This window comes from Papilio xuthus, unplaced genomic scaffold, assembly GCF_000836235.2.
Source record: "Papilio xuthus unplaced genomic scaffold, Pxut_1.1 DF825752.1, whole genome shotgun sequence".
NCBI classification, from domain to species: Eukaryota; Metazoa; Arthropoda; class Insecta; order Lepidoptera; family Papilionidae; genus Papilio; species Papilio xuthus.
The window spans coordinates 599,810-624,170 of NW_013532897.1; the positions used below are offsets into that span (position 1 = coordinate 599,810).

The window sequence follows — 24,361 nt, forward strand, 5'->3', positions numbered from 1 at the left end:
GCGGGCAACTTTGTTAAGTAAATTGTAAGAAAAGAAATAAAATCAAATAAATTGTATAGTTTTTTTATATAAAGTCGATTTTTCATGAAAAAATGTATTTACTTATGTACTTACTGTAACAAAGTAAATTTTAGAAATTCGAACTATGAATAAACTCTCAAAATAACATAATAATTATTAATATGATAATAGAGTTAGCTCATTCTATTTAATTTAATAATTCAAAAACTTTCTAACAGTTTAAATTATTATTGCTCATAAAAATCGTTTACAAATTAAACTTGATTTGATTATTATGCGTTGTTCCCATTTTAAAGTTGATGTTAAAGTTTCAATATCAAAGTATTCTGTAAAAAAAAATTAAATGTGCCTTCAACTTTTTTATAAATCAAGGAATCCATGTGATAAGTAAAATTAAAATTGTTGATAAAAATCATAAAGAACTATGAAATGTAGATAATTACAAACGCTGACTTACCTGTTGAAAGGAAATTGCCGTTAAAGAAAACAAAGTCGTAAAATAAAAACAATTTAGTGTTTATTTGTATGGCGTTAACAAAGTATTATTTTAATCTCAAATTCTATAATACATCGTTGGTAATGACATCGATTCCGAATTAAAAACTAATATTTACAATTGTGACGAGCTAGAGAACTTACAAGTAACAGATAATTTACATTTGAACTGCGCGTCGACACCAATAAATAAAGTTGGGCAGAGTGATCGCAAGAGAGACTCGGCTCCGGCGAACTAACAATCAAACTTAACAAAACATACGATACATAGGACGCGAACAAAACAATCAGAAATACACATCGACACGACTTAACTACTCGGCTAAATATACTGACAACTAGCGGAACATAATCTCTTTTTGGTAGCAATCTCACTTCACATAGCTGATCGAACGGACCTACGACTAACACTAATTCAAGAAACGCATCGAATATTCGAAGGAAAATCACAGTTTGCAAACGAATCGATTCACCCACCTAGCGGGCCTATCAATACCTAGTCTATACCGATATATTTACAAGCCGCTCGCCTCGCGGCCGCACTCTGTACCATTCTCGATTAACGATAAATCTAAAAATCAATAAATAAGGTTCGCAAAACGTTCATCACCGTCCATGAGCACTTAGTCTTTGCCGCACCTCAAGGCGGGGTACCTCAAGGCAGGCAGGTTGGCCTTCAATATATGACGGAGACAGGCCGCCGCAGCTGATCGTCGTGCGGGCTGTGCTGAGCGCCGGCGGGCGACACGGGCGACGCGGGCGCCGCGCCGTACTGGTGGAACAGCGGCGACGGGAAGGGCTTGGGCGGTGCCGCCGGCGACGTGTACAGCGAGGAGTAGAAGGACGACACCACGGCCGCCGCGGACGATGCCGTCGGCAACTTTTCCGCCGTCGGAGACATCAGCTTGGAGAACTGCAGGTGGTCTAACTGGTGCGGGAAGTAGGGCGGCACGGCGGGATAGGACAGCGCGTCTAGATGACCCACGCCTGGCGCCGGGCCCGCGAAGTACGGCAGCGGAAAGCTCGGGAAGGCGCCGGCGCCCGGAGCGCCGCCCGCCGTCGGCGGCTTGGGCTTGCGTCGTGGCCGGTACTTGTAGTCAGGGTGCTCCTTCATGTGCAGCGCGCGCAGCCGCTTGGCCTCATCTATGAAGGGCCGCTTTTGCATCTCCGTGAGCAGCTTCCACTCGGCGCCAAGTCGCTTCGATATCTCCGAGTTGTGCATCTTGGGGTTGTCTTTGGCGATTTGACGGCGCTGCAGGCGCGACCACACCATGAACGCGTTCATGGGCCGCTTGATGTGACCCTCGGCTTGCGGGCTGGAGGCGGGCAGCGGCTGCGGCGCGCTCGGGTACTCCGGCAACATGCCCGGGTGCATCGAGAACGCGTACGGGTGATGACTCAGGGTCGACATATTTATCGTATGGAACAGAATTGTGAAGTTTCGCTAGGGCATTAGCTAAGTAAGGCAGTGAATGAGCGCGGGGGGAGCGATCGTGTCGCTGCGAGGTCGGTCGGTGGACTGACGGGTGTCGGTAGCGCGAACGTGGACCTCGGGCGGCCGGGGCACAGCGGGGCGCGGCCGGGGCGGCGAGGCGCGGGCCAATAGGGGGCGCGTCAGTGAAGCCTTCGCCCCTCCTCGCGGCAGCGACCGTCCTTTTCGCTCACGGGCGGTGTCCCGCTCGCTCGCCGGCCAGCTGTCGGGCCTCGCCGCGAACTCGGAGCCTGACAACGAGCTATATTTCTTGTAATATTTTGCTTAACTTGATAAATTGTGTTTAGATTTCTCACTGTTATTGTTCCTTATATTAGAATATACAATATTTATTCAGTCGCACAAAACTTTTGAACAACATATATTTTTATTGAAATTCTACCAAAATATATTACCTACAAGAAATATCTAATTCCAAGTAAAATAAACTGGATATAATTGCTTGAAAGATCAAAATTATTTGTTGCGTGAATGGATATTATATTTTAGTGAACATCTTATTAATACGTGAGACGCAATCTCAGCGTATCTTTTACAACTAATAAGATTGTTATAAGTTGGTTACGGTTAACAAAATACACTAAAATTCAGTCAGACTAGATTTTTTTTTGTTTGTAGAAAATAAAAATACGCAGAATGCGTTGATAAAATATAAATCTAATAAAAATATAATATGAAAGATTACTAAAAAGTAGCTCTCCTATTTAGAATACTTAGTCCGGACTTGTGTCTTTTACAACTATCTATTCAAACTGACTAGTGGCGCCATCTACAATCAAATATTGACAACCTACAATACAGTTGCTTACAATTTTTTTTTTTTTTAAATTTAGAAAAATGATCCCTTTGATTACAAAGTTATGACGAATATCTTAAAAAAAAAAACAAAACCTTTTTGTTATTATTACCATAAAGTTTTTTTTTTATATTTTTCTTATAATTCGACACGCGTCATAGTCCAGTATTCTAACAGAACAAACGGGGCGTCATAAACATAACTACAATACTGGTTATAAGAGATTAATTAACAAACAATGCTTTTACAAAGCTTTTACAGCGGTCATTGACACCATTGTGTTTATTTTACGAAATAGTTTGCGGCCAGTCACAATGCGCTTTGCTAACGGGATGACCGCCATAAAAATATTAGAAACAATCATAAAGTGACTTATTCCATTATGCTATTACTTACCAACCTTCAAATGTCTTAGGAAATATATATCTATTTGCGAAATACAACTCTATAAACTAAATAATAAAGTTTAAATTTGTTTAGTGACAATAATCCGCAGCGTCCCGTCTCTTTGTCCTATTGTCTCCGAGAACATCGTTTCTCAGAAACGAAACAGCATTTAAACAGTATAATAAAATAATTATTCCTCTTTCCAGAGTGCTATATTTCTCGTTAATGTTTTATTGCGAGTTTGTTTGCTGTTATGGACGCTATTGTTTATGGATTTTATTGCACTTTGATAGTTTAAAAATAATTTCATTTGCGCGCGTTCTATTGTCATGTCCGCACGCCTATTCAACATTTAAAAATGGAACGTGTCAGCAAACAATGCTTGTAAAAAGTGCTAAAAATATCGTTATTCTTAAAAACTAAAGTTTCTTATTTGTATAAAAAATATTCTACCAAAAGTAATGAGATCCATAACGTTGATACTAAAATAAAAAGTTGATCTTGTTATCGAAGGATAAGAGACTCTGTACAACCAGGTAAGTACAGGTCAAAGCATTGGATCAATAATAAATAGTCCACTGCATCACAGCAGACAAGGAAACGATTTTTACTTCGCTTCTTCAACCGCAACGAATTTGTGTTTAAATATGAAAAGTTCGGTCCTAATCAACTTGTGATCTAAAAATTTATATCATAACGACATCTAACGCCATCTATTAACGCGTAACTATAACTAAAGATTAAAATTTTAGTGAATAACAATTTTTTTTCAAAAAAAATTGTCGAAACTGTTTTAAAAATCACAATTTTTATTTTCGTATAAAATGTCCGTTTACTAATCCCTACAACGACATCGTGGCTGATATACCTATTTACTTTTCAAACGGTAAAGTGAACCGGCTTCTATTGTTTAAAAATAATAATAATACGCTTATTAATTTTAGGAACATTTACAATGTTCTTAGAATCAACATCAGTTTTTGTTAAATGCTGATAAAATTTTTTCAAATATTTTTTTTTTTTATTTTATTTAATTTTTTTCACCGTCCAATACAATCTTTAATATAATTGTAATAACTATTAATTAAAATAAAAATATGTATAAAAATTTATAGTTAATTTTTGTTATTTTCTTATCAAAATAAAAAAATACGCTAATTAAAAAGATATCTAAAAAGAAATTAAAAAAAAAACTCTCATAGAAAAATAGAAATGCACACGAAAGGTCTGCCATCATTTTGTTTTCTTCGCATCGAGACAAAAGAAATAATAACTATGAGGCCTAACTAGTATATAAAATGCAGTATTTTTAAATGCTATGAAAAGAAAGTCGCACCTAATTACTTACTTCGCGACCCCAACAATGCAGGCAGGGTCTCTCGCCGCAACAATATGACCCGCCACTAATGTGCAACCGTCCCGCTCACTCCGCGTACCGTGAGAGCGGGATAGAATAATGAAAAGCTAGTTAGTTTTTCATCCAGCTCGCAATGAGTACAATACCGCGCGCAGCCTTATTCGCCCTATCTTCCTATTTTAATTTACTCAAATTTCCCTTGACACCTCACCCGACATACCATTAAGGAATTCTGTGTGGCCAGTTACAAAAATTATAAAAACTTAACGTTCGTTAAAAATGCAAGTAATTGCATTGACTTTTTAATTTTAAATAAGGCAAAAGTTTTGGTATCATTCTGCCAGATTTTATATCATTTGCTTTCATAATCGTAAGTAAATCAGTATAAATCCAATGAATTTATACTTACATAATTTGTTTTCTGGTTAAAGGTTTGACGAGAAATTAATTAAAAATGAATAGAAGAGAAAATAGTTTTGTAAATATTGGTGTTAGAAAAAGTATGTATATTTATTTGAAAAACTACGTTTTCTTATATCGTAGTTTACCAATTTTAAACTAATAATAATTATATTATACACTTAACCTTTAGTTTAATCTATGATTAAGCGTGTGTTCTGCGTGGTGCGGCCGGGCCCGCCGTCGCGCGAGTCGGGCGTTTCCATTATTTTTCATGAGAATGCACCACGTTAATGGTCTCCAATGATAATTCGCATTGTGCCGGGAGCAGTCGGGTAGGGCAATCTCCATAATGTACACATTGTGCCCGACCAGATTCATACTTATGGATTTTTTTAATTATATTATCCAATTAATTCAATTACAGCACGTCGCCCACGTATCGTATATTTTTCGCGTATTTTTTTTACAATTTTCCACATCGATGTGTTTACAAAATGATCGGAAATTTTGCTTATTTACATATTCATGTAATTAAAATTTATCTCAATGTAGCACTCGACGATATCTTGATATACATACATATATCTATACTGTATTAGTCTGATTTCCACTTAGTTGTTAGGTTCGCTTTTTTCCATATTTTATTCATTTTGGAATGATCTTATCATATCACTTAGAATAGATTTCTGTGAATGGGGCTGAGAATCTTTTCGTATTTGTCATTCTTTTGATATTACGCTGTATATATTGGTTAATACTCTACAATGCCATACTATGATAAGCAACGCTGTTTGAAGATAAACTAAATTAGTAATGTAGACCAATAGTTTGAAGCGTCAATACCCGAATGTTTAAGGGTATGGATTTCCAATTACGTGGTCAGTGGTTTCGTAATCAACCATTCGACTATTGTCGTAAACCATATCCTAGCAAGCGTAAAGCTTAGTTAGAAAAGTACAAAATAATTAGTGAATTAAAAAAAATATACTAACTTTAAAAAAAAAATTGTCTGCGACAAAAAAGTCTGTGTATATATATGGAATATTTTAGTTATTTCTAACTTCAAATACAGAATAACAGTAAGATTAAAACAACGTAAAAACGCGTGGCAAATTCATAAACCATTGCAATGAAACAGTGGTTGTAAACTACCTCATCTTTTACACGAAATGTCTCCTTCATCGACACATTGTAGCATCTCTATTGTAAAACAAAAGAGAACAAATAGAACAATACATTGAACAGAATTATCTTTGTCTGTGTGCATCGGTAAACAAAAACAAAAAAAACTAAAAATAAAAGACGCTCGAAACCGCAATAAATATATTAAACACAAAGCAAACGGTCCGTCTGTTAAGTGTTACCGTTCACAAAACTGACAAAAACAATGATAGTGCTTTGTTTTTTTATAACCGCCTTAGATCATTGAATTGTGTACTAAAGACCGTTATTTTCTTAGAAGATTGTAATAATTATAATTAATATTTAAATTTCAAAATATTTATCATCACAATTCAGTTACATTTTGTGACGGTATTTCAATATTAATCATGTTTTAATTGAAGCAATTTCAATGTGCAATTTTAAATACATGGATCCAACTTCCATCTCCATTAAACTAAGAGTACTTCAAAGCATTTACTGTCTAGAAATCTGGAGAAAACGGTCATAAAGAAATTATAAATTCACTTAAATTTTGTATAATGCATATCTTAATAATATTATAAACGCGAATGTTTGTATGGATAGATGTTTGTTAGAAGGTATCACCAGTATAACTCAATCGATCTCGATGGAATTAGGAAATGTGTAGAACATAGTCTGGAATAACACATAGGGTACTAATTAAGTTTTTAACTCCGCTCAGATGGAGTCCCAGGCGATAGCTAGTTAATTAAAAATGTTGTAGATGCACGCAATGATTCTGCAAACAATGTCATTAATCTGCAGTATTGGGTAAAATAGAGAGAGAAGAAAGTATAACGTTTTTCTAATATACAATCTTATATAAAACTATTCATGATTTATTTTGTTGAATTCCACACATGATTATAAAGTTGTTTCTCTTTAAATTAACTTCTGTGCGATATTTGCGCGACCGAACTTTCTAATTAACCCGAGAAACAAAGGCGAGTGTGCGCCGCAGACAACACCGAGGGCGACAACAACCTACTATTGCTTCCTATTTAACTTACATTATTTAAAACTCAACAATCAAAATTCAACTTAAAATCAAATAAAATAAAACTTAAATTCAAACTACTAGTTTACCGAAAGGGTGTGTTAATGCAACATCTAATCATTTCAAAATTAAATTCTAAAATTTATTTCATAAAGTCAATTTTGCAAACGAGGCTCGTCTCAAAGTTCCGTAGGGTTGTCACAAACAAGTTCATTATGCACTTAGACAATTAGTGTACGCCCGCGGCCGGCTGCGTCATTGTCAGCCCTGGGCCCTTCCGCTGTCGCGCCTTCCTCTTTCCCGGTAGCTATTTGATTATGCTCATTAGGGGTTGAGACTTCGCCGTATGAATGACTGTTTTTCTCGGGCGTTGAAAAGATTTTCACACTACTACTCATTATTTTATTCAGCTAGTTTGAAATATGTGCGTTGATATGCCTTTTTAAATACGACGCTCGTCGTTGGCTTATATTTCTAATTAAATCATACATATTGCGCCCCAGATGACACCAACTTGCCGCCTATCATGACACTTTTCACACTTATTTTCTTTCATGTTACATAAATATTAAAACTCGAATAGTTTTTACTGAAACAATATTATTTTTTTAATAAGTTTTTAACAGTTATCCCTTGGAGATTATGCTATTAACTTTAAACTAATAGGATCATAGAAGCCTTTTTCCAAACTCTCAGTAAACATCCAACGGTTGTTTATTGGATGTCAGTTAGTCATCCAATAAACAAGTCAAGTAAAAGGAAATATTCAACGCTATCCAGAAACCAAATACACGGTGGCTGCACATCCGTACAGCGCCTCGCTCACTCGCTGTAAAATCCGGATTCGACCGGCTCGCATTCCGGCCGCAACCGGTGAAAACCGGACAAATCCGGTTCACGGATTAGAACCGCGGAGCCAATAAGCGTGGCACGACAGTGAGCTGTCTCGTCAATCATTTCATACTCTGATATATACATTGGAAGTCTATTAATTTAAATAACATATACATACTATTTTTTATTATTATGTTAATTAAGCTTTGTTAGGTGACATCATAAGTATTAGAAACGTACTAGATAGGTGGAAATAAGAAAACTAGTCAAATAAGTAAATCCAGCGGAAATCACTTACTGATGTTTATGAATATTACATTATTTAGTCACACGAAAGCTTTAAAAGGTTTTGCTACCTGATAATAAAAAAATAAAAATAAAACCACTTCATCATAATCATTTACAAATCAAAGTAACATTGACCACAAACATTGCGATTAAAATAAACCTGAATAACTATTCACCACACCCAATTGTATTCGTAACTTTTTCAAGCAAGTAATTGGACACTTAATAGTTACGATTAGCAAAACAAACAATCGCACTCGTGTTTCCCAAACCGCCCACAACCGGTACGAACCGCCCTGAATCCGCTAATCTAGCTCGTAATTGACGTCGACAAATCAAACGCCACGCCGCGGCACAAAGCTAGCGAAATTACCAGTTTTCACACGACTCCCGGTTAATCATTACGTGTTAGTTACAACGCGTGCTGAAGCGCATTCGCATTGTAGTACGTCAAGAGATTTATAACAACGTAGTTTACATAACAAAGTTTTAACTGCATTTTTTTTAGTTAATCTATATGTCAATTTAGTTTTGGAACCGTTACGATATTTTAGAAATGTCGAGTAAAAATCAAGTGTTAAGTTCAACTATTTTATTAAACCTCAGGTTTCTCTCATGGGCTTGTTGTTGAATAAAAAAACTGTAATTATTTTTAATACTAAAGTTGATCCACTTCAATACATGTTTTCAAGAATTTGGTATTCGCACACAGGGTAAAAACCACACGTGTCACCTTGCTTAAATTGCTTCTTTCTAGTTTCTTTCCAGTTTCACATCATTACCATAACGTGACGGACGTAATCAATGGGCACGCGCGCCGCGGGCGGGCGTTAAAGCAAATTGCCAGTCGTTGCAGACTCAAGCGCCAAGTGTCGGCGACGAATTAGCCGCTTTGTCAACACACCTCTGTTAGTGCTGTACAGGCTAATATAAATCAGACGCTAATTGCACAGACTAATTAAAAAAATAAATTCACTTTATAAAAATTACCGCTACAAAGGCTATATATTTAAGCTACTCTTTCACTGGCTGAGTAAACCGAGTCCATTATAATTAAAGGTATAAAGTCCATATGAGACGTCGAAGTCTGGATTACCGTATGAAAATGTCATAACATAAATCATTTTAACTTGTACGTAAATTTAAATTTCGTTAAAATACATGTAAATAACTAAGGCACTCCTACAGATAGGTACCTTAAGTGCGTTCGTAGACGTAGGTAATTTTTGTGTACATTTGGCAAGTTTGATTCTATCTACCTGTTACGGATTTAAAAAAAAAACACAATGTCTATGATTATTATAACTCTCTCTCATTACATTTGTCACATTAGATTGAGCGGGTAATTTTATAACCTAAAAAATTATATTTAAAGATTTCTAATTAATCTTTTATTTTAACCCAAAATTAGTAACAAAACTTTCTGGTCCAAACGATACGGATTACACTGGTGTTACAGTGATTAATTATTTTACAAAATAAACGGCATCGGAGTACAGCGGCACCACGCCCGCAACGCCTGCCGCGCAACAGCGCATCTACAGCTCTTCAGCAAAACTTAAATATGTCAACAGACACTTTAGAAAGGTTAATAAACCGCAGAAGTAATTATAAAGGCCGTCTAAAAAGAATTTACAACTTTGTCGACGAGCAAAAGAACCATGAGAAAATATTCGAGCTTCAGACCAGACAAACAGAAATGGCGGGATTATATGAAAAGTACAATACCACACAAGAAGACATCGAAATGATAGATGATCAAGCAACAAAATCGCACGAACAAGAGCGAGCTTCCACTGAAGAAAAGTATTTCTCGTATGCAGCTAAGATCGCAGAAATCCTGAAAGAACACGAACTCAACCGCTCTGCATCTTCGTGTCAATCGGTGCTTCAACCCAACTTAAAGCCATCTGTTACTAAAATCCCGAATTTACAGATTCCAAGCTTCGATGGAAACCTAACAGAATGGTCCAGCTTTAAATCCCTATTCGATGGAGTTATCGACTCGCATGAGCAACTGACACACCTCCAGAAGTTTCAATACCTGAAGTCGTTACTACGCGGGGAAGCTGCCGGTCTCATCGACTCCCTCACAGTTACTGAAGAAAATTATCAACATGCGTTAAGTATACTTACTAAAAGGTACGACAACAAACTAATTACTGTTAACTTTCATTTAAAAAACATATTATCAGTTACATCTATTAGTAAGATTAATCTTAAAAACTTCCTTACAAGATTACAACAAAGCCTAGATTCACTCAAAGCTTTAAATGTACCAGTAGATACCTGGGATTTAATACTTATTTACATTATTATTCAAAAGTTAGATCAGAGTCTCAGATCTGCCTGGGAACTTGATTATAAATGTGAAGAACTACCAAAGCTCTCACAATTATTAGACTTTCTAAATCATCGTGCAAGAGCATTTGAACTTATGTATGATCAGAATCAAAATGTCATGAAACCTAATACTCAGATATATAATAAGCCTAAACTGACTCGAGTATCCACCCATGTAGGAACGGTTACTTCTAGCTGCAGTCTATGTAACATGTCTCATGAACTTTACAAGTGTCCATCATTCCTTGAAATGAGTGCAGTCAAACGCAATGATTATGTAAAATCTAATAAGTTATGCTTTAACTGTTTAAAACCTTACAGATTTCAACATACATGTTCAAAGAACAGCTGCTCTATCTGTTCTAAAAAGCATCATACAGCTATTCATATTGACAATTACTCTTTGTCTACAAGGTCTGGTAATACTGCTGCAATTGTAGGCAATACACAAAACAAATTAACTAAAGAAAAGGTACCTGATTCCCAATCAAAGGTAAGTACCAATAATTTTAGTGACAACAAACAAGCTTCAGTTATGCATTTACACTCAGACCAAGTTCAAGTTTACCTATCTACAGCTGTTATTAAAGTTCAGCAAGATAATGGTGAATGGACTACATGTCTTGCCTTACTGGATAGCGGAAGCCAAGTATGTCTAATCACAAAACAGCTAGCTAACAAGCTCAGCTTACCACTTTCTAACAAGAAAGGTTACATTATACATGGTGTAGGTAGCGATCCCACACACTCATCTCAATCTACAATAGTTAATATTGCATCTTGTAACAGCAATTATGCCACAACATTAACCTGTGTAGTTACTGAACAAATTTCAACAAAGCTACCACAGAATTATATACCACTCGCTAACTTCAAGTTACCTAAAGAATATGAATTAGCAGACCCCACATTTAATGTCCCAAAGGCCATTGACCTGCTCATTGGTGGACATTTATTCTACTCGCTTCTTCTACAGGGCAGTATACAATTAGGTAAAAACCGTCCCACACTCATTAATACAGTCTTTGGATGGGTAGTGACAGGAGAAATTGAATTAACAATGCAATCTTTATATCATAATACAGTCCACACATTGAATAATTTCCACACATTAACTCATACAGACACCCACTTTAACAAAAACTCAGTTATATCAGCTCATATAACTTGTGAACAATCTTGTGATGAATTATTAAAACGGTTTTGGGAGCAAGAGGAACTAAAATCTTCCCCAATACTTACACCAGAACACATATTTTGCGAAGAACTTTACAAAAGCACAACTACTAGAGACCCAACAGGTCGCTTTACAGTAAAACTTCCAATTATACAAGACAAGCTAGATCAGCTAGGTGACTCCTACAGCATCGCTCAAAAGTGCTTTATGTCATTAGAGAAAAGATTCACTAACAATCCAGAACTTCATAAACAATATTCTGAATTCATTGATGAATACATAAACTTAGGTCATGCATCTTACATACCTACTTCTTCATCTCCATCAGACACACAAAAGGAAATAAAAAGATTCTTTCTGCCTCATCATGCAGTTATAAAACCAAGTAGTGTTTCAACTAAATTACGTGTAGTTTTTAATGGAAGTAGTCAGTCATCAACATCAGTGTCTCTCAATGAAGTCTTACATGAGGGTCCTAACATTTACACAGATCTAATAGACATTATATTAAGGTATAGAACCTATAAATATGTACTGTCATGTGATTTAATTAAAATGTTCAGAAATATAAACATAGATCCTTCACATTGCAACCTGCAATGTATACTATGGAGAGCATCTCCTAACGATGATCTTAAAGTTATTAGACTGAATACAGTCACATATGGGACTAGAAGTGCTCCTTATCTAGCATTTAGGACATTATTAGAGCTTGCCCATCAGGACGGTCACATCTATCCATTAGCTGCAAAATGCATTTTATATCAAACATTTATGGATGATGTCCATTGTGGAACAAACTCACTCTCTGAAGCTAGAGATCTTTGCAATCAATTAATTTCTCTATTTAAAAGAGGTGGTTTCCAATTACATAAATGGTCATCTAACAATCCTCAGATATTACAAGATGTTGAAAGTAACAAAAGTGAACATTCGCCAACCAGCCTTATTATTGGTAATGAAACTAGTACATTAGGTCTCAAGTATGAACCTGCAACAGATACATTTAAAGTTAACATTCCCTCTCAGCAATGTAATTTACATTTTACTAAAAGAATTGTTCTCTCAATAATTGCCAAGATTTATGACCCACTCGGTTACCTTTCACCTGTTACAATCACTGCAAAACTTTTCATGCAACAGCTATGGAAAGAATCCAGTATCATACAATGGGATACACCATTACCTAAACATTTACTACAACAATGGCTGTCCTTCTATGATAATATTCAAATATTAAAAGATATTACTATTCCTAGATATTGTTTCTCAGATATACCAAATGAAATTTATTTAGTAGGATATTGTGATGCCTCACTAGTTGCTTATGGCGCATGTATCTACCTTGTAGCACATTATCCTAATCATAAACCAACTTCTAATTTAGTTATTAGCAAAAGCAAAGTTGCCCCTGTACGCACAGTCAGCTTACCAAAATTAGAACTTTCTAGCGCTACGCTACTCTCAAAATTAATGAAAAAGGTGAAACTTGCCTTAGAAGTAGCTATTAAAATACATTCTGTATACTATTTTACAGATTCAAGTATAGTTTTAAATTGGATAAACTCACCCTACAAGAAATGGGAAGTTTATGTATCAAATAGAGTATCACAAATATTACAAAATTCAGATTCTAATTTGTGGATTCATACTAGAACTCATGACAATGCTGCAGACTTACTTACTCATGGCGTACATGCTAAAGATTTAAATAGTTTATCACTATGGTGGCACGGTCCTACATACTTGCTCTCACCACCTAGTGACTGGCCCTACAGCATTGCTCAAACAGTTACAGATGTAGAAAACTATCTTATTAAAGTAGTAAGTCCTCATACAAATCAAACTGTCTCAGAATACTATAATGATGATGACTTAGAATACTTTATGACCATATTTGAAAGATTCTCAAGTTTTCAAAGATTATTAAACACAATTGCTCAGTGCCACAGATTTTGTCATAATCTCAAACACAAACATAAAATCACAGGTCCTCTCACACCTGAAGAATTAAAAGTTAGCCATAACTTTATAATAAAAGTTGTACAAGCATCTCACTTTAAAAGAGAAATATTAGAATTGAAGTCAGGTAAAACTAATTATACCTATTCAAACAGTCCACTCAAAAGACTATCCCCATTTATTGACAGTGAAGACTCCCTATTAAGAGTAGGCGGTAGAATTAAACATGCAAACATCCAATACAATCAGAAGTATCCTATAATATTACCCAAGTGCCATGTCACATCTCTCATCATACAAAAATATCACATACAACTCTTTCACTCAGGCATTCAGAACACACTCTCAAACCTAAGACTTACTTACTGGCCTATCCATGCTAGAGTTGAAGTTAAGAAAATTGTCTACAAGTGCACAGTATGTACCAGATATCGCGGTCAGACCTGTAGACAAAAGATGGCTAACCTACCATCTCATAGAGTTAATTTAGAACGACCATTCCTACACATAGCAGTAGACTATGGAGGTCCAATATACATTAAAAGTTCAAACTTACGCAATGCTAAATTTATAAAGAGCTATATCTTAATACTAGTGTGTCTATCAACTAGATGCATACATATTGAATTATCAACTGATCTTACAACACCATCATTTATTTCATGCCTAAAAAGATTTATTGCTCGTAGAGGTATCTGCAGCAGCATTTTATCAGACAATGCTTTATATTTCAAAGGTGCAGCTCATGAACTACATGACCTGTATAATATGTTCAAAAATGAGACATCTTACAGTCAGATTATGGACTATACTAACAATCTAAATATAAAGTGGACTTTCACCACACCTCTCGCTAGTCATATGGGAGGAATCTATGAGTCATGCATTAAACAAACTAAATATTTACTTAAAAGAAAATTAGGTAACTGTAGAATGACCTATGAACAATTGTCTACCATACTTTGTCAAATTGAAGCAATATTAAATTCAAGACCATTATTTGCAACTACTGATAACATAGATTCAATTAATTATATAAGCCCAAGTCATTTTCTTATTGGCACAACAATGTTAGATGTACCAGAGCCCAGTCTAGCTCAAAGTTCAGCCAATAGATTTAATATTTGGCAAAGGATTACATCAATTAAACAGCAATTCTGGAAGGAATTTTACAAAACATATTTGTCTGAACTTCAAACTAAGCAAAAGTGGTTTACAGATTCTCCTAATTTACAAGTAGGAAATATAGTTCTTATCAAAGATGAAAATACTCCGCCAATGTGTTGGCCAATAGGGAGAATTATCGAGATTTATATTTCAAAAGATGACCACCTAACCCGGTCAGTCTTAGTTAAAACTGCCAAGGGACAGTACAAGCGCCCTATACATAAACTTGTCTTATTACCATCTCAGTAATTCTGCTTATATTTTCTTTAATTTCAAAATGTTAATGTTATTCAAAATGCTAATGTAATTTAAAATTTTACTTAGAATTAAACTATGTAATTTAGCTCCTAGATATAATATTCTTTACCCTAGACTTATACCTAAGATAGATCTAAGATTGTAATAGAAATAATACTACAATTGATTGTAATTTAACTTTAATTTCAATTTACAAACAGAGAATTACTTAATATAATTACTGCACTACACTTAAACTTGTAAATTCACATCACTGTAAAGTTATTTTTGTTTGAATTATTACTTAATTTAACATTAATTTAGCTATTGTAATTAACTCATTATTTTATTTTGTTCAATTTATTATCTTAACAGTTGTCAATCATTCATGTCACTTAATTGTTATTTGTAATGTCAAATCTTTATACTTGTCAAGATCAAATTAACTTTAATTTTATACTTCACCTCACATTAGCTTTATATTCAGACTTCGTCAGCAAGGGGGTGAATGTTACGGATTTAAAAAAAAAACACAATGTCTATGATTATTATAACTCTCTCTCATTACATTTGTCACATTAGATTGAGCGGGTAATTTTATAACCTAAAAAATTATATTTAAAGATTTCTAATTAATCTTTTATTTTAACCCAAAATTAGTAACACTACCCAAAAAGTTTGCTTAGAATCATAGTTATTGTACATCGCATTATGTTTACGTATATAAGGTTGTTATATGTTGTTTACAATAAAATATAACAGTGGTTTATCAAGTACTCAACCGCCATCTTTGTTAAGCAAGTTTTTAATTTAATAAATCAATACACTCAATTAAAAACAGTTAACAATCGCAATCAACTAATACAAAATAGCACACATATTTAAATACGTCAAAGCAACAAAAACTCGTTCGAAAACAAAACCTTTTAAAACTAATACGAACCGTATCAGCCGTCGGAATCTTAAAAATTAATACAAAGTTTACAAACCTGGCAACCCAGTCGTACTCGCGTTATCAAGATCGCTCCTTATAAATAAGAATTATACACAAAAGGCGGGAAAACAAAGCGCAAGTCGAGTACAGCTCGGTTCTCATGTGGGGCAGCAATCGAATGCCCACTCGATACAAGTGGCCCAGCGCTCGTATTCCTGTAATCGATATTTTTTGTTAACATATCGATTTTAATCGATTAATTCAAATTTTATTAAATTCCATCACGCAAGTTAGAAGATTTGAGTTAATGACCACTTTTCCAGAAATAATGTAGAAAGCTAAAGTTATAGAATATTTTTTTTTTGTAATGGAAATATATATTTACTAATTGCTGCCGGCGACTCTACGCGCGGTATTAAAAAACCTAATTAGTTTTATATGTGTTGTTTTACATGTGCTTCTTATGTATTGTTGACAATAGTTCAATAATTAGACTTAGTTTAGAACAAGACACAAAGTTACACAAGTGAAGGTCTTTGTTTGATTAAAATAAATTAGGAAATACAAATTGCATGGACGACTAATTTTCAATGCTTTTTCTCAAGACGTCGCCGTCGTTTTCCCGCGCACAGGGCAGGGCTCAAAAGGCGGACTCGGGCGCGGGCGCAGTGGCCGCAGCAAATCGAATCAGCCGCCTAATTGAGCGCTAATTCGCGCCAACACCCGTGGGAGCCGATCGCCGCGGGCTACCGGACATATTACTAGGGTGTCCATGATATTTTATAATTTCACCGGGAATTATTTGCAGTTATTAGAATATTCTAGTTTGGTTTAGATTTGTCATCAGAAAAAATCTTTTTATTTTTTTTTCAGAATGAGCTTTTGTTTGCATGTTTCATATTTAAATTTAAATTATCCATTATCCACCAATAAAATAATAATCAATTACAGTTTTGACCCCCTTATTAACCTTCTTGATTTTTTATATAAAATCAGGTCAAAATTTTACATTACATTTAGACAAAATTAAAATTTTTGGGACTGTCTCAGTAAATTTATAATCCTGTTGACCGCAGCTTCGCTGGCTCCCTCTAGCGTCGCTGCCAAAACATCACCCCATGAGAAACCGCGCCACTCTACACTCGAAGATATAATCGCGCTGTTTTTGTTATTTGCTCTTTGAATTCGGAACGCCGATTGTTTTCTCTATGGCCAGTAATGTTTTTGTAAAAAAAGTTTTTTTTCGAATGCATCTGAAGTGTTTCGCGAGTGGCCAGGATATTGAGAACCACTCGGTATTTAATATTAGTTCTGTAGGGCGTTAATAAAAGATTGTGAGAGCGGTACATTTTTTGACTTTTACAGATTTTTTTTCTTTGATTCGAGTATGAAATAATGTTAAATAATAGAAGTTAATCAGAGTAAATTATAAAACGAGATTTTTTTATTATTAAAATCAAATGTTTCGTCTTAGTGTTTAAATTCGGTTAATTAAAATAAATACAAACTAAAATTAAGCTACACAACATATACACTAAGTTTATCTTAAATAAGGTGAAACGGAAACGAAAACGAGAATCGAAATAACATGAACGGAGATTTAATTTCAACACAGAGTGATACCGAGTCTCGATAAGTTATTTGAGTTTACACAAAATCACTCTATGAAACATAATATAGATAAAGTTCATAATATTTATGCTATCACCATAGCAAAATGATTTCATATTTAACACGTTGACGGACAGTAGGAACAAGCGAAGTTCGAAAATTGACACTATATGTTTTTGTGATTTTTAGAATGTTAGAAGTATAGTTTTACTCTTTCTGCTTAAATAAACTTAATTTTGATTAATTTAGTACCTTTAATTAGGTTGCGGCTATAACCGTCATGGCGCCAGCGGACTCTATACACTAAGTGATAGGACGATATATAACAGGTGAAATATGAACTTCAACCTAAAAAGGTGTTTTCAAAACACGACACTATGCTTCTACGTATACGCCAGTAAGTGCACATTTGTGCTGCTATAGCCGTAGTGTCTAAAAACGACCGTTTCGTTTTGGACGGCTATAGCAGTCATGCCACATTGTGAACTTCGCTTTGACGGCTATAGCCGCAATTGTCCGTCAACGTGTTAAAATAGATCTTTTATCGAAACTATAAAAACAGCGCCTATTATTATTTAATAGCAAATCATCAAGATTGAAAAATTCGATGTAATTACAATAGATTTCAAAACTATGTATGTTGATATATAGAAATTAATATCTTTTTTGACCAGAATCCATCATAACACTTGTTATAATTAAAAATCTTACGTCAAAGGATTCCTTTTGAATGTAGAAAGAGCGAACGACCCCGCAGTACATTGTTGAGAGATATCACAAAGAAAATTCGCTTGCACAATCTACAAGACGCGGACTGAAAACTTCGTAAAATGGAGGGAAACTACAAGACTGGCTGCATCTCAAGAGAGAGAAATGCATTATCTAATCGCCTTTGAGAACTGTCTTGCATTCCCATTTGCCTTTGTTTTGGTTTTCTTAAGACAGGCTACGCTGTTTAAAATGAAACCAACGCTAAAAGATTTTACATAAATATAAACCATTTTTGCGACTCTTATACATAAAAATAAAACATCATAATTAATCTTAACATTTAAATCTTTGATTAATTAACTGACTAAGTGTAAAAATCTTCGTGCTATAATCACTTATACAAAAATTGCTAAGAATAGACTACGTTTGAATGTTTTATTATTTAAAGCATTTTGTCTTTTCAAAATAATTTTTAAAAACATTTATTTAAAAAATTAAAGATAAATCCGAGATTTATATAAAAAGATTAAAGAACTAAAACTTTACGTATTCACTGTAAAGCTAAATTCAAAATTTTAACCCTAAAATGATTGTGCTAAGAAAAATCGTATGTTCATTTAATATGTTTGTGTTGACAATGGCCGCTTTCAGCGGGCGGATGCAGGTTTTTTGACAAATGGCCGGCCACGATTTGTCTCGCGTAGGGCGACTTTGTCATAGACTACATACAAAGGATGTTAGAAAGAAAAATGTAATTAAAATTACTATTGAACTCAGAAAATTTTGGTTTACGTTCTGCAGATCAGTAAAAGGTGATATTTCTTTCTTGGTCAGAGTCTAGAACATTCTATAATATTATATTAATCCAAAACATGAAACTTATTGTTATAATTTTATTAATAAAATACGTGCGTCATGTAGACAATTCACATTATCAGAAAAAAAAAACAATTAAGTACCTATATTAAAATAAAGATGCTGTCTCATATCTGTTCGATACATAATCTTTGTCAGGGCATAGTAATGGTCATGAAAAGGATGTTATGATATTACGTCATTTTTCCCGCGCACAATACGTCCCTGTGCTTCCCGCCATTTCCTTCGCCTAATGCCGTCGTCCGCGACATAATGCCATAATACCGCACCGCTATAATGGACCAAGACTATTCACTTTGTAGCTTTTCCTATATTTAGGAGAATGAATTGAAAAACGTTCGAAATGGAAGTTAAAATTGAGGCAACTGGTGATAAAGAAATGGCGCGAAAACTATGACTCGTATCTGTCAGATAAAATGTTTAATTTTTCGTGTCGAAACTCCCGTAATTTGTATAACCATGGTTTCAATCTTTATCTTATATATACTTATCTTATTAATTTTATAAAGGCTAATGTTTGGATGGATGGATGGATGGATTGGATGTTTGTTAGCAGGTATCTCCAGAACAGCTGCATGGACATCACTGAAATTTGTCATAGATGTAGAACATAGACTGAAAGAAATTAGGTTTTGTTATAATACCAGCTGGCGGAGTCACGGGCGACAGCTAGTATGTCTAATAAATGTAAAAACTAACATTTACTTAGATACTAAGTTACATTTGTATTTTATTAAGGTTGTAAAAACTTCATCAAGACACAATCAACTTGAAAGCCAATCTCATTCACTCTATCACTTAGACCGAATGGATCGAGACAATGTTGTTCATTCAATCCCTTTTATTGATCACAATCACATCACTTTCTTGTTATAATGCGAACGACAAGTATTGGCCAGTGTAGAAATTAAATATTGAACAGTAATACAGTTGCCAAATCGTATTTTAATTTAATTACTATATTAATATAATAAATGCGAATGTTTAGATGTATATATAACATCAATACAGTTTGTGTTATAATAGTTTTCAAATATCTTGGCGGCTCTTAACTTCGCGCAATTCGTTGCGAACACAATGCTAGGTATAGTGGTGCGAGTGCTAGACACTAAGCAGCGCGTCGATGACCTTGGACCATTATTATTTGAAAATAAAATAATAAAAGTTTTTTCATGACTTTAGTCTAATAAAATAACATCTAACCTAAGCCATTAGTCTGATAGTTATAACTTTCTATAAGTAATAACCTCAAAATATGATATCTCTAGTTTTACCAACTACTTTGACATGATACAACTTTAGCGTTAAATGAGGATTTATTAAATCATATAATACCAGCACTCTACACCCTACCCTACCCCCCCCCCTCATGACAAAAAGCCATGAAAAAAACATAATCACATCGATTAGCATAAAATAAATATAAACGGCAATTTGTCTCAACCGCCCGCCTTATGAAGTTAACAGATAAACATTGTGGATATGTCACTGTGATATTGTTAACTTAGACAGTTTTATATCGTACCAGGCGAGTTATAAACGGTCAGTTGAATTGACAACGGAATAAATTCGACGAAATCAAATTATTTTTATTAAATATTTTTTTTATATTATGCAAGTGACAAATCTAACCTATAATAATTTTTTGTCCATTCACAGTTAAAGTTTAGTACCGTTAACTCATCAATAATTATGTTAAAAAACTCAAGGTAAGTAATATGTAATTTCATGTGAACTTTTTAAAACTGTTTAATAACGATATCTCAAGTCATAAATCATTTGTGCAGATAAATGTACATGTGTAGTCATTTCCTAACTGACGAACTTCACAATGTGTCAGTAACATATAAATATCCCTTCATAATGTCCCTAAATGCGTCGCACAATGGCTGCGCTCGCGAAACGGACAAAATGAATTGTGTACGGAAACATATTAGTGAGGTGAAATGATACGGAACTTATGTCTCTGAGTGGGTGCATTCGTTTTGTTTATGTGTTTACCCCGGTCTGTCCAGTCCCCCGCACTCACTCTGTGGGGTGGTTTAACGCGCATTAATGGGGGACTCACTAGCGGAACGACTTACACTTATCTTAGTTAAGTTAGTATTAGTTATGTTGGAAAAAACAACAACACTAGTTGGCGAGTTCATTTTCTTATCATTTAGACTTTGGTTCAACCTATAATATCATTCGTCTTTCCATTTAATGCATACAAAAGGTTGAATTCTTTGGACATTCTTATATCTGGATATTGGAAATAGATATTTGAGGTTAAAAACTATAAACGTTTAACCTTGCTTTGTATAATCATTGCAACGAATGATAATAACAAAAAGATTTTGAAATTTCAGCTTCAAAATACTTATCATACGATGTCACATGTTTATGGAGTTAGGACTTTTTTTTCCAGAGAGGAATGCTTTATGCATACTCCGCACCCCGGGGGGGACGCGGTAGTGATGTGGGATTCTCCTCCATATCGGAGGCATACCCACTAAACCACTCTGTTCCTCCAACGCATCGGGACAGGGCCACGGGCACGCTTTCGTCCATTCTCGTCCGTTCTCTCGTCCGCGGTCCATGGAGTTAGGACTAGACTTTACAGTAACACTGGTATCTTTTCCTAGCATTTTTTCGAATACAATACGATTTTGTAATGTAAGTAAACCCCGTTATTCTTATAAATCTTCAGTAATTAATAACAAGAAAATCAATCCGGTGAACGAACCCCCACAACTCATTATCGAACCAACAAACAATTTAAACACGCCCCTACCCCTTACAGCAGATGTTCAAACAGACAAAATCAACACTAATTCTATCAATCACAAAACCATTAAGGAATATATTTCAATTAGCCCATCAAATTATTTTATTATCACAACAAAACGCGTTTGTCGTAAATTCTGATATCACAATGTTGGTGTCAATTGGATATTGCATTTTTACAAATCATTGCGCATTTACGAGTCATTGGGTTTATATGATCATAACATTAAATGTAACATTTGTTAAATTGTTTGGTTTACACATTACATTTATCTTATATATAAAATTCTCGCGTCACAATTTTCGTTTCCATACTCCTTCGAAACGGCTAGACCCATTCTCATTAAATTTTGTTAGCATATTGAGTAGGTCTGAAAATCGGCCAACATCTATTTTTAATACCGCACGGACGGAGTTGCGGGCGACAGCTAGTAAATTATAAGTATTTTAAAGTAAATAGGTACTCTTAAAATAATTTCGTCTAAGCGCCTCTTTGTCCATACCCAGGTACAGTTTACCTCTTTAAAGCAAATAATTCCTGTCACCGACTTTTAAAAGTAATGGTGACCAGCACGCTGGACACAAGGCACTGGTCTGCAAATTACACAGTCTTACGTAAACGTTACCTCCCTCCGACTTGGTTAAAAAAAACGGGTCGCCCTAGAAATTACACCCAGGGCGATGCTAGTGCTAAATCCGACATTACTTGTTCTTTTTCCTTAGTCCATTTTATGTATCGTTTTCATGTTAGTTCGTAGCCGTGATGTTTTTGCTTTTAAATTCCACGTCCTTCAAAAGTATTTAAACTTTAAAACACACATGAAAAATTAAAAGATAAAATGGCGCGTGTAGAATACACATCCGCGTATTGTGATCAAAAATGGCTTTGCAAATAAATCCACCATACGTTTGGCACGTCCTTTCAGACGTCGGAAAGCGAGGAGGGAAGTTGTTAGGCGCTCGACAAACGCGCAAAAATACCCTGTAACGGGCAAAGTTGGATTTACTTGTACGTCCAAATGTCATAGTGACGTAACGAGGGACAATGATGTACGAGATTGATGGTCCTACTAGAAGTGAAAAACCAAATATTCTACGAGTATGTCATTAAAAAACCAAAATTTAATTCAGAATAAGTTAAATAATTCCGAGGATAAATATAGCCTCTTTATAATCTAAATATGAATTATTTATTTTTACGTTAACTTGGTTATTTAGCCGTCGTCTCGAATATCGTGTGTTAATGTTTGCGAAAAAGGACGATTACATTCAATTAAGTAGCACTTAATCCAATTCAGGAGAAAATTGTAACGAATATGAACAATTCTACATCTATGTCCGTCCTATTTTCCGCATACAACTTTTGGCCCATTTGCGATTCGTTTGAATGTACAATGATATCGACCCGACAAACTTAATGATATCGCTACCTTGTTTTACTGACGACTTTAAACTCTAGACAATAAAGCGTAGTTTAGCGCACATTTACTTTTCACATAAGTTTATAATATTGGGTCAAGCTGTACACGGAAAAAGCTGGGATACTGAGCGCGATTCATCCATCATTCATTCAACGTGTGCGGTGTGAAAGACGCCTATGATGATTATGACGCTCGCTGCTGTGTGACAACAGCTACGTTTTCCAATGCCGTGTCTTCTATAACATTGTCATAGGGGCTTTTTTTCTTTGTACAAACTCGGTGCTTGCTTTGCAGGACCTTAGACACTTCTATACCAAATACCAGTTTCGTAACGTCCTAAAAAAATCCACTTTCACAGAAATTTCTCCTTTATTGCTATGCTGATATGTTTCAATTTATTTTGCATAAATCAAACTAGTTGCAACACTGGAATTATGAAGAATGTGTAAACGTTGATAGTACTTGCTGGTTATTTGACTGGATTGCATCTGAATGTATACGTTGATAAATCCGTCTCTATTGACTCGCGTTAAGGTTTCTTTTCGTTTGTTGCTGTGTATTTGGGCATTGGGAGCGCGTTAGACAGTTTTCTAGGCATTGTTTGCAGCTTGCAGAGATGGTGGGCTGAAAGGCGCGATCGTCGACTATACGTGAACGCGTCAAGGACCACAAGTGACACGCTTTGTTTGTGAGAGCTTTATCTCCAAATACATTTAGAAATGTAGAAATGTAGGGAAACTGAAGCAATACAAAAAGCCGGCATTGATATAAAAGTTGATGTTTAAATGAGTTGCTGTAAAGAGGACGCTCGCTAAAATATCACGGTGGAAAAAGTTGTAGAAATGTGTCATAGTTTGCAGATTATTGACATACTGAAAAAAAGTGAAGTGTACATCTAA

The 24,361-nt window shown here is 35.0% G+C and overlaps 2 protein-coding genes across 2 annotated transcripts; one reads left to right on the plus strand and one right to left on the minus strand.

Annotated features, from left to right (window-relative positions):
* Positions 1 to 542: 542 nt before the first annotated feature.
* Positions 543 to 2,034, minus strand: LOC106125867 (SOX domain-containing protein dichaete). The gene has a single exon (XM_013323278.1). The coding sequence runs from the start codon at positions 1,925 to 1,927 to the stop codon at positions 1,193 to 1,195; it is 735 nt and encodes a 244-aa protein (XP_013178732.1). The 5' UTR covers positions 1,928 to 2,034; the 3' UTR covers positions 543 to 1,192.
* Positions 2,035 to 9,684: 7,650 nt separating this feature from the next.
* LOC106125857 (uncharacterized) lies at positions 9,685 to 12,345 on the plus strand. Its single transcript, XM_013323266.1, has 3 exons — positions 9,685 to 11,307; positions 11,416 to 11,589; positions 12,338 to 12,345. Exons 1-3 carry the CDS (start codon positions 9,819 to 9,821, stop codon positions 12,343 to 12,345), a joined length of 1,671 nt encoding a protein of 556 aa, XP_013178720.1. The 5' UTR covers positions 9,685 to 9,818.
* The last annotated feature ends 12,016 nt before the right edge of the window (positions 12,346 to 24,361 follow it).

Bases quoted from the DNA above. Each gene is read 5' to 3' on its own strand.
- LOC106125867 (XM_013323278.1), bottom strand. From the start codon at position 1,927: ATGTCGACCCTGAGTCATCACCCGTACGCGTTCTCGATGCACCCGGGC.
- LOC106125857 (XM_013323266.1), top strand. From the start codon at position 9,819: ATGTCAACAGACACTTTAGAAAGGTTAATAAACCGCAGAAGTAATTAT. The intron at 11,308-11,415 runs GTTACATTATAC...TAACCTGTGTAG, and splicing joins ACCACTTTCTAACAAGAAAG to TTACTGAACAAATTTCAACA.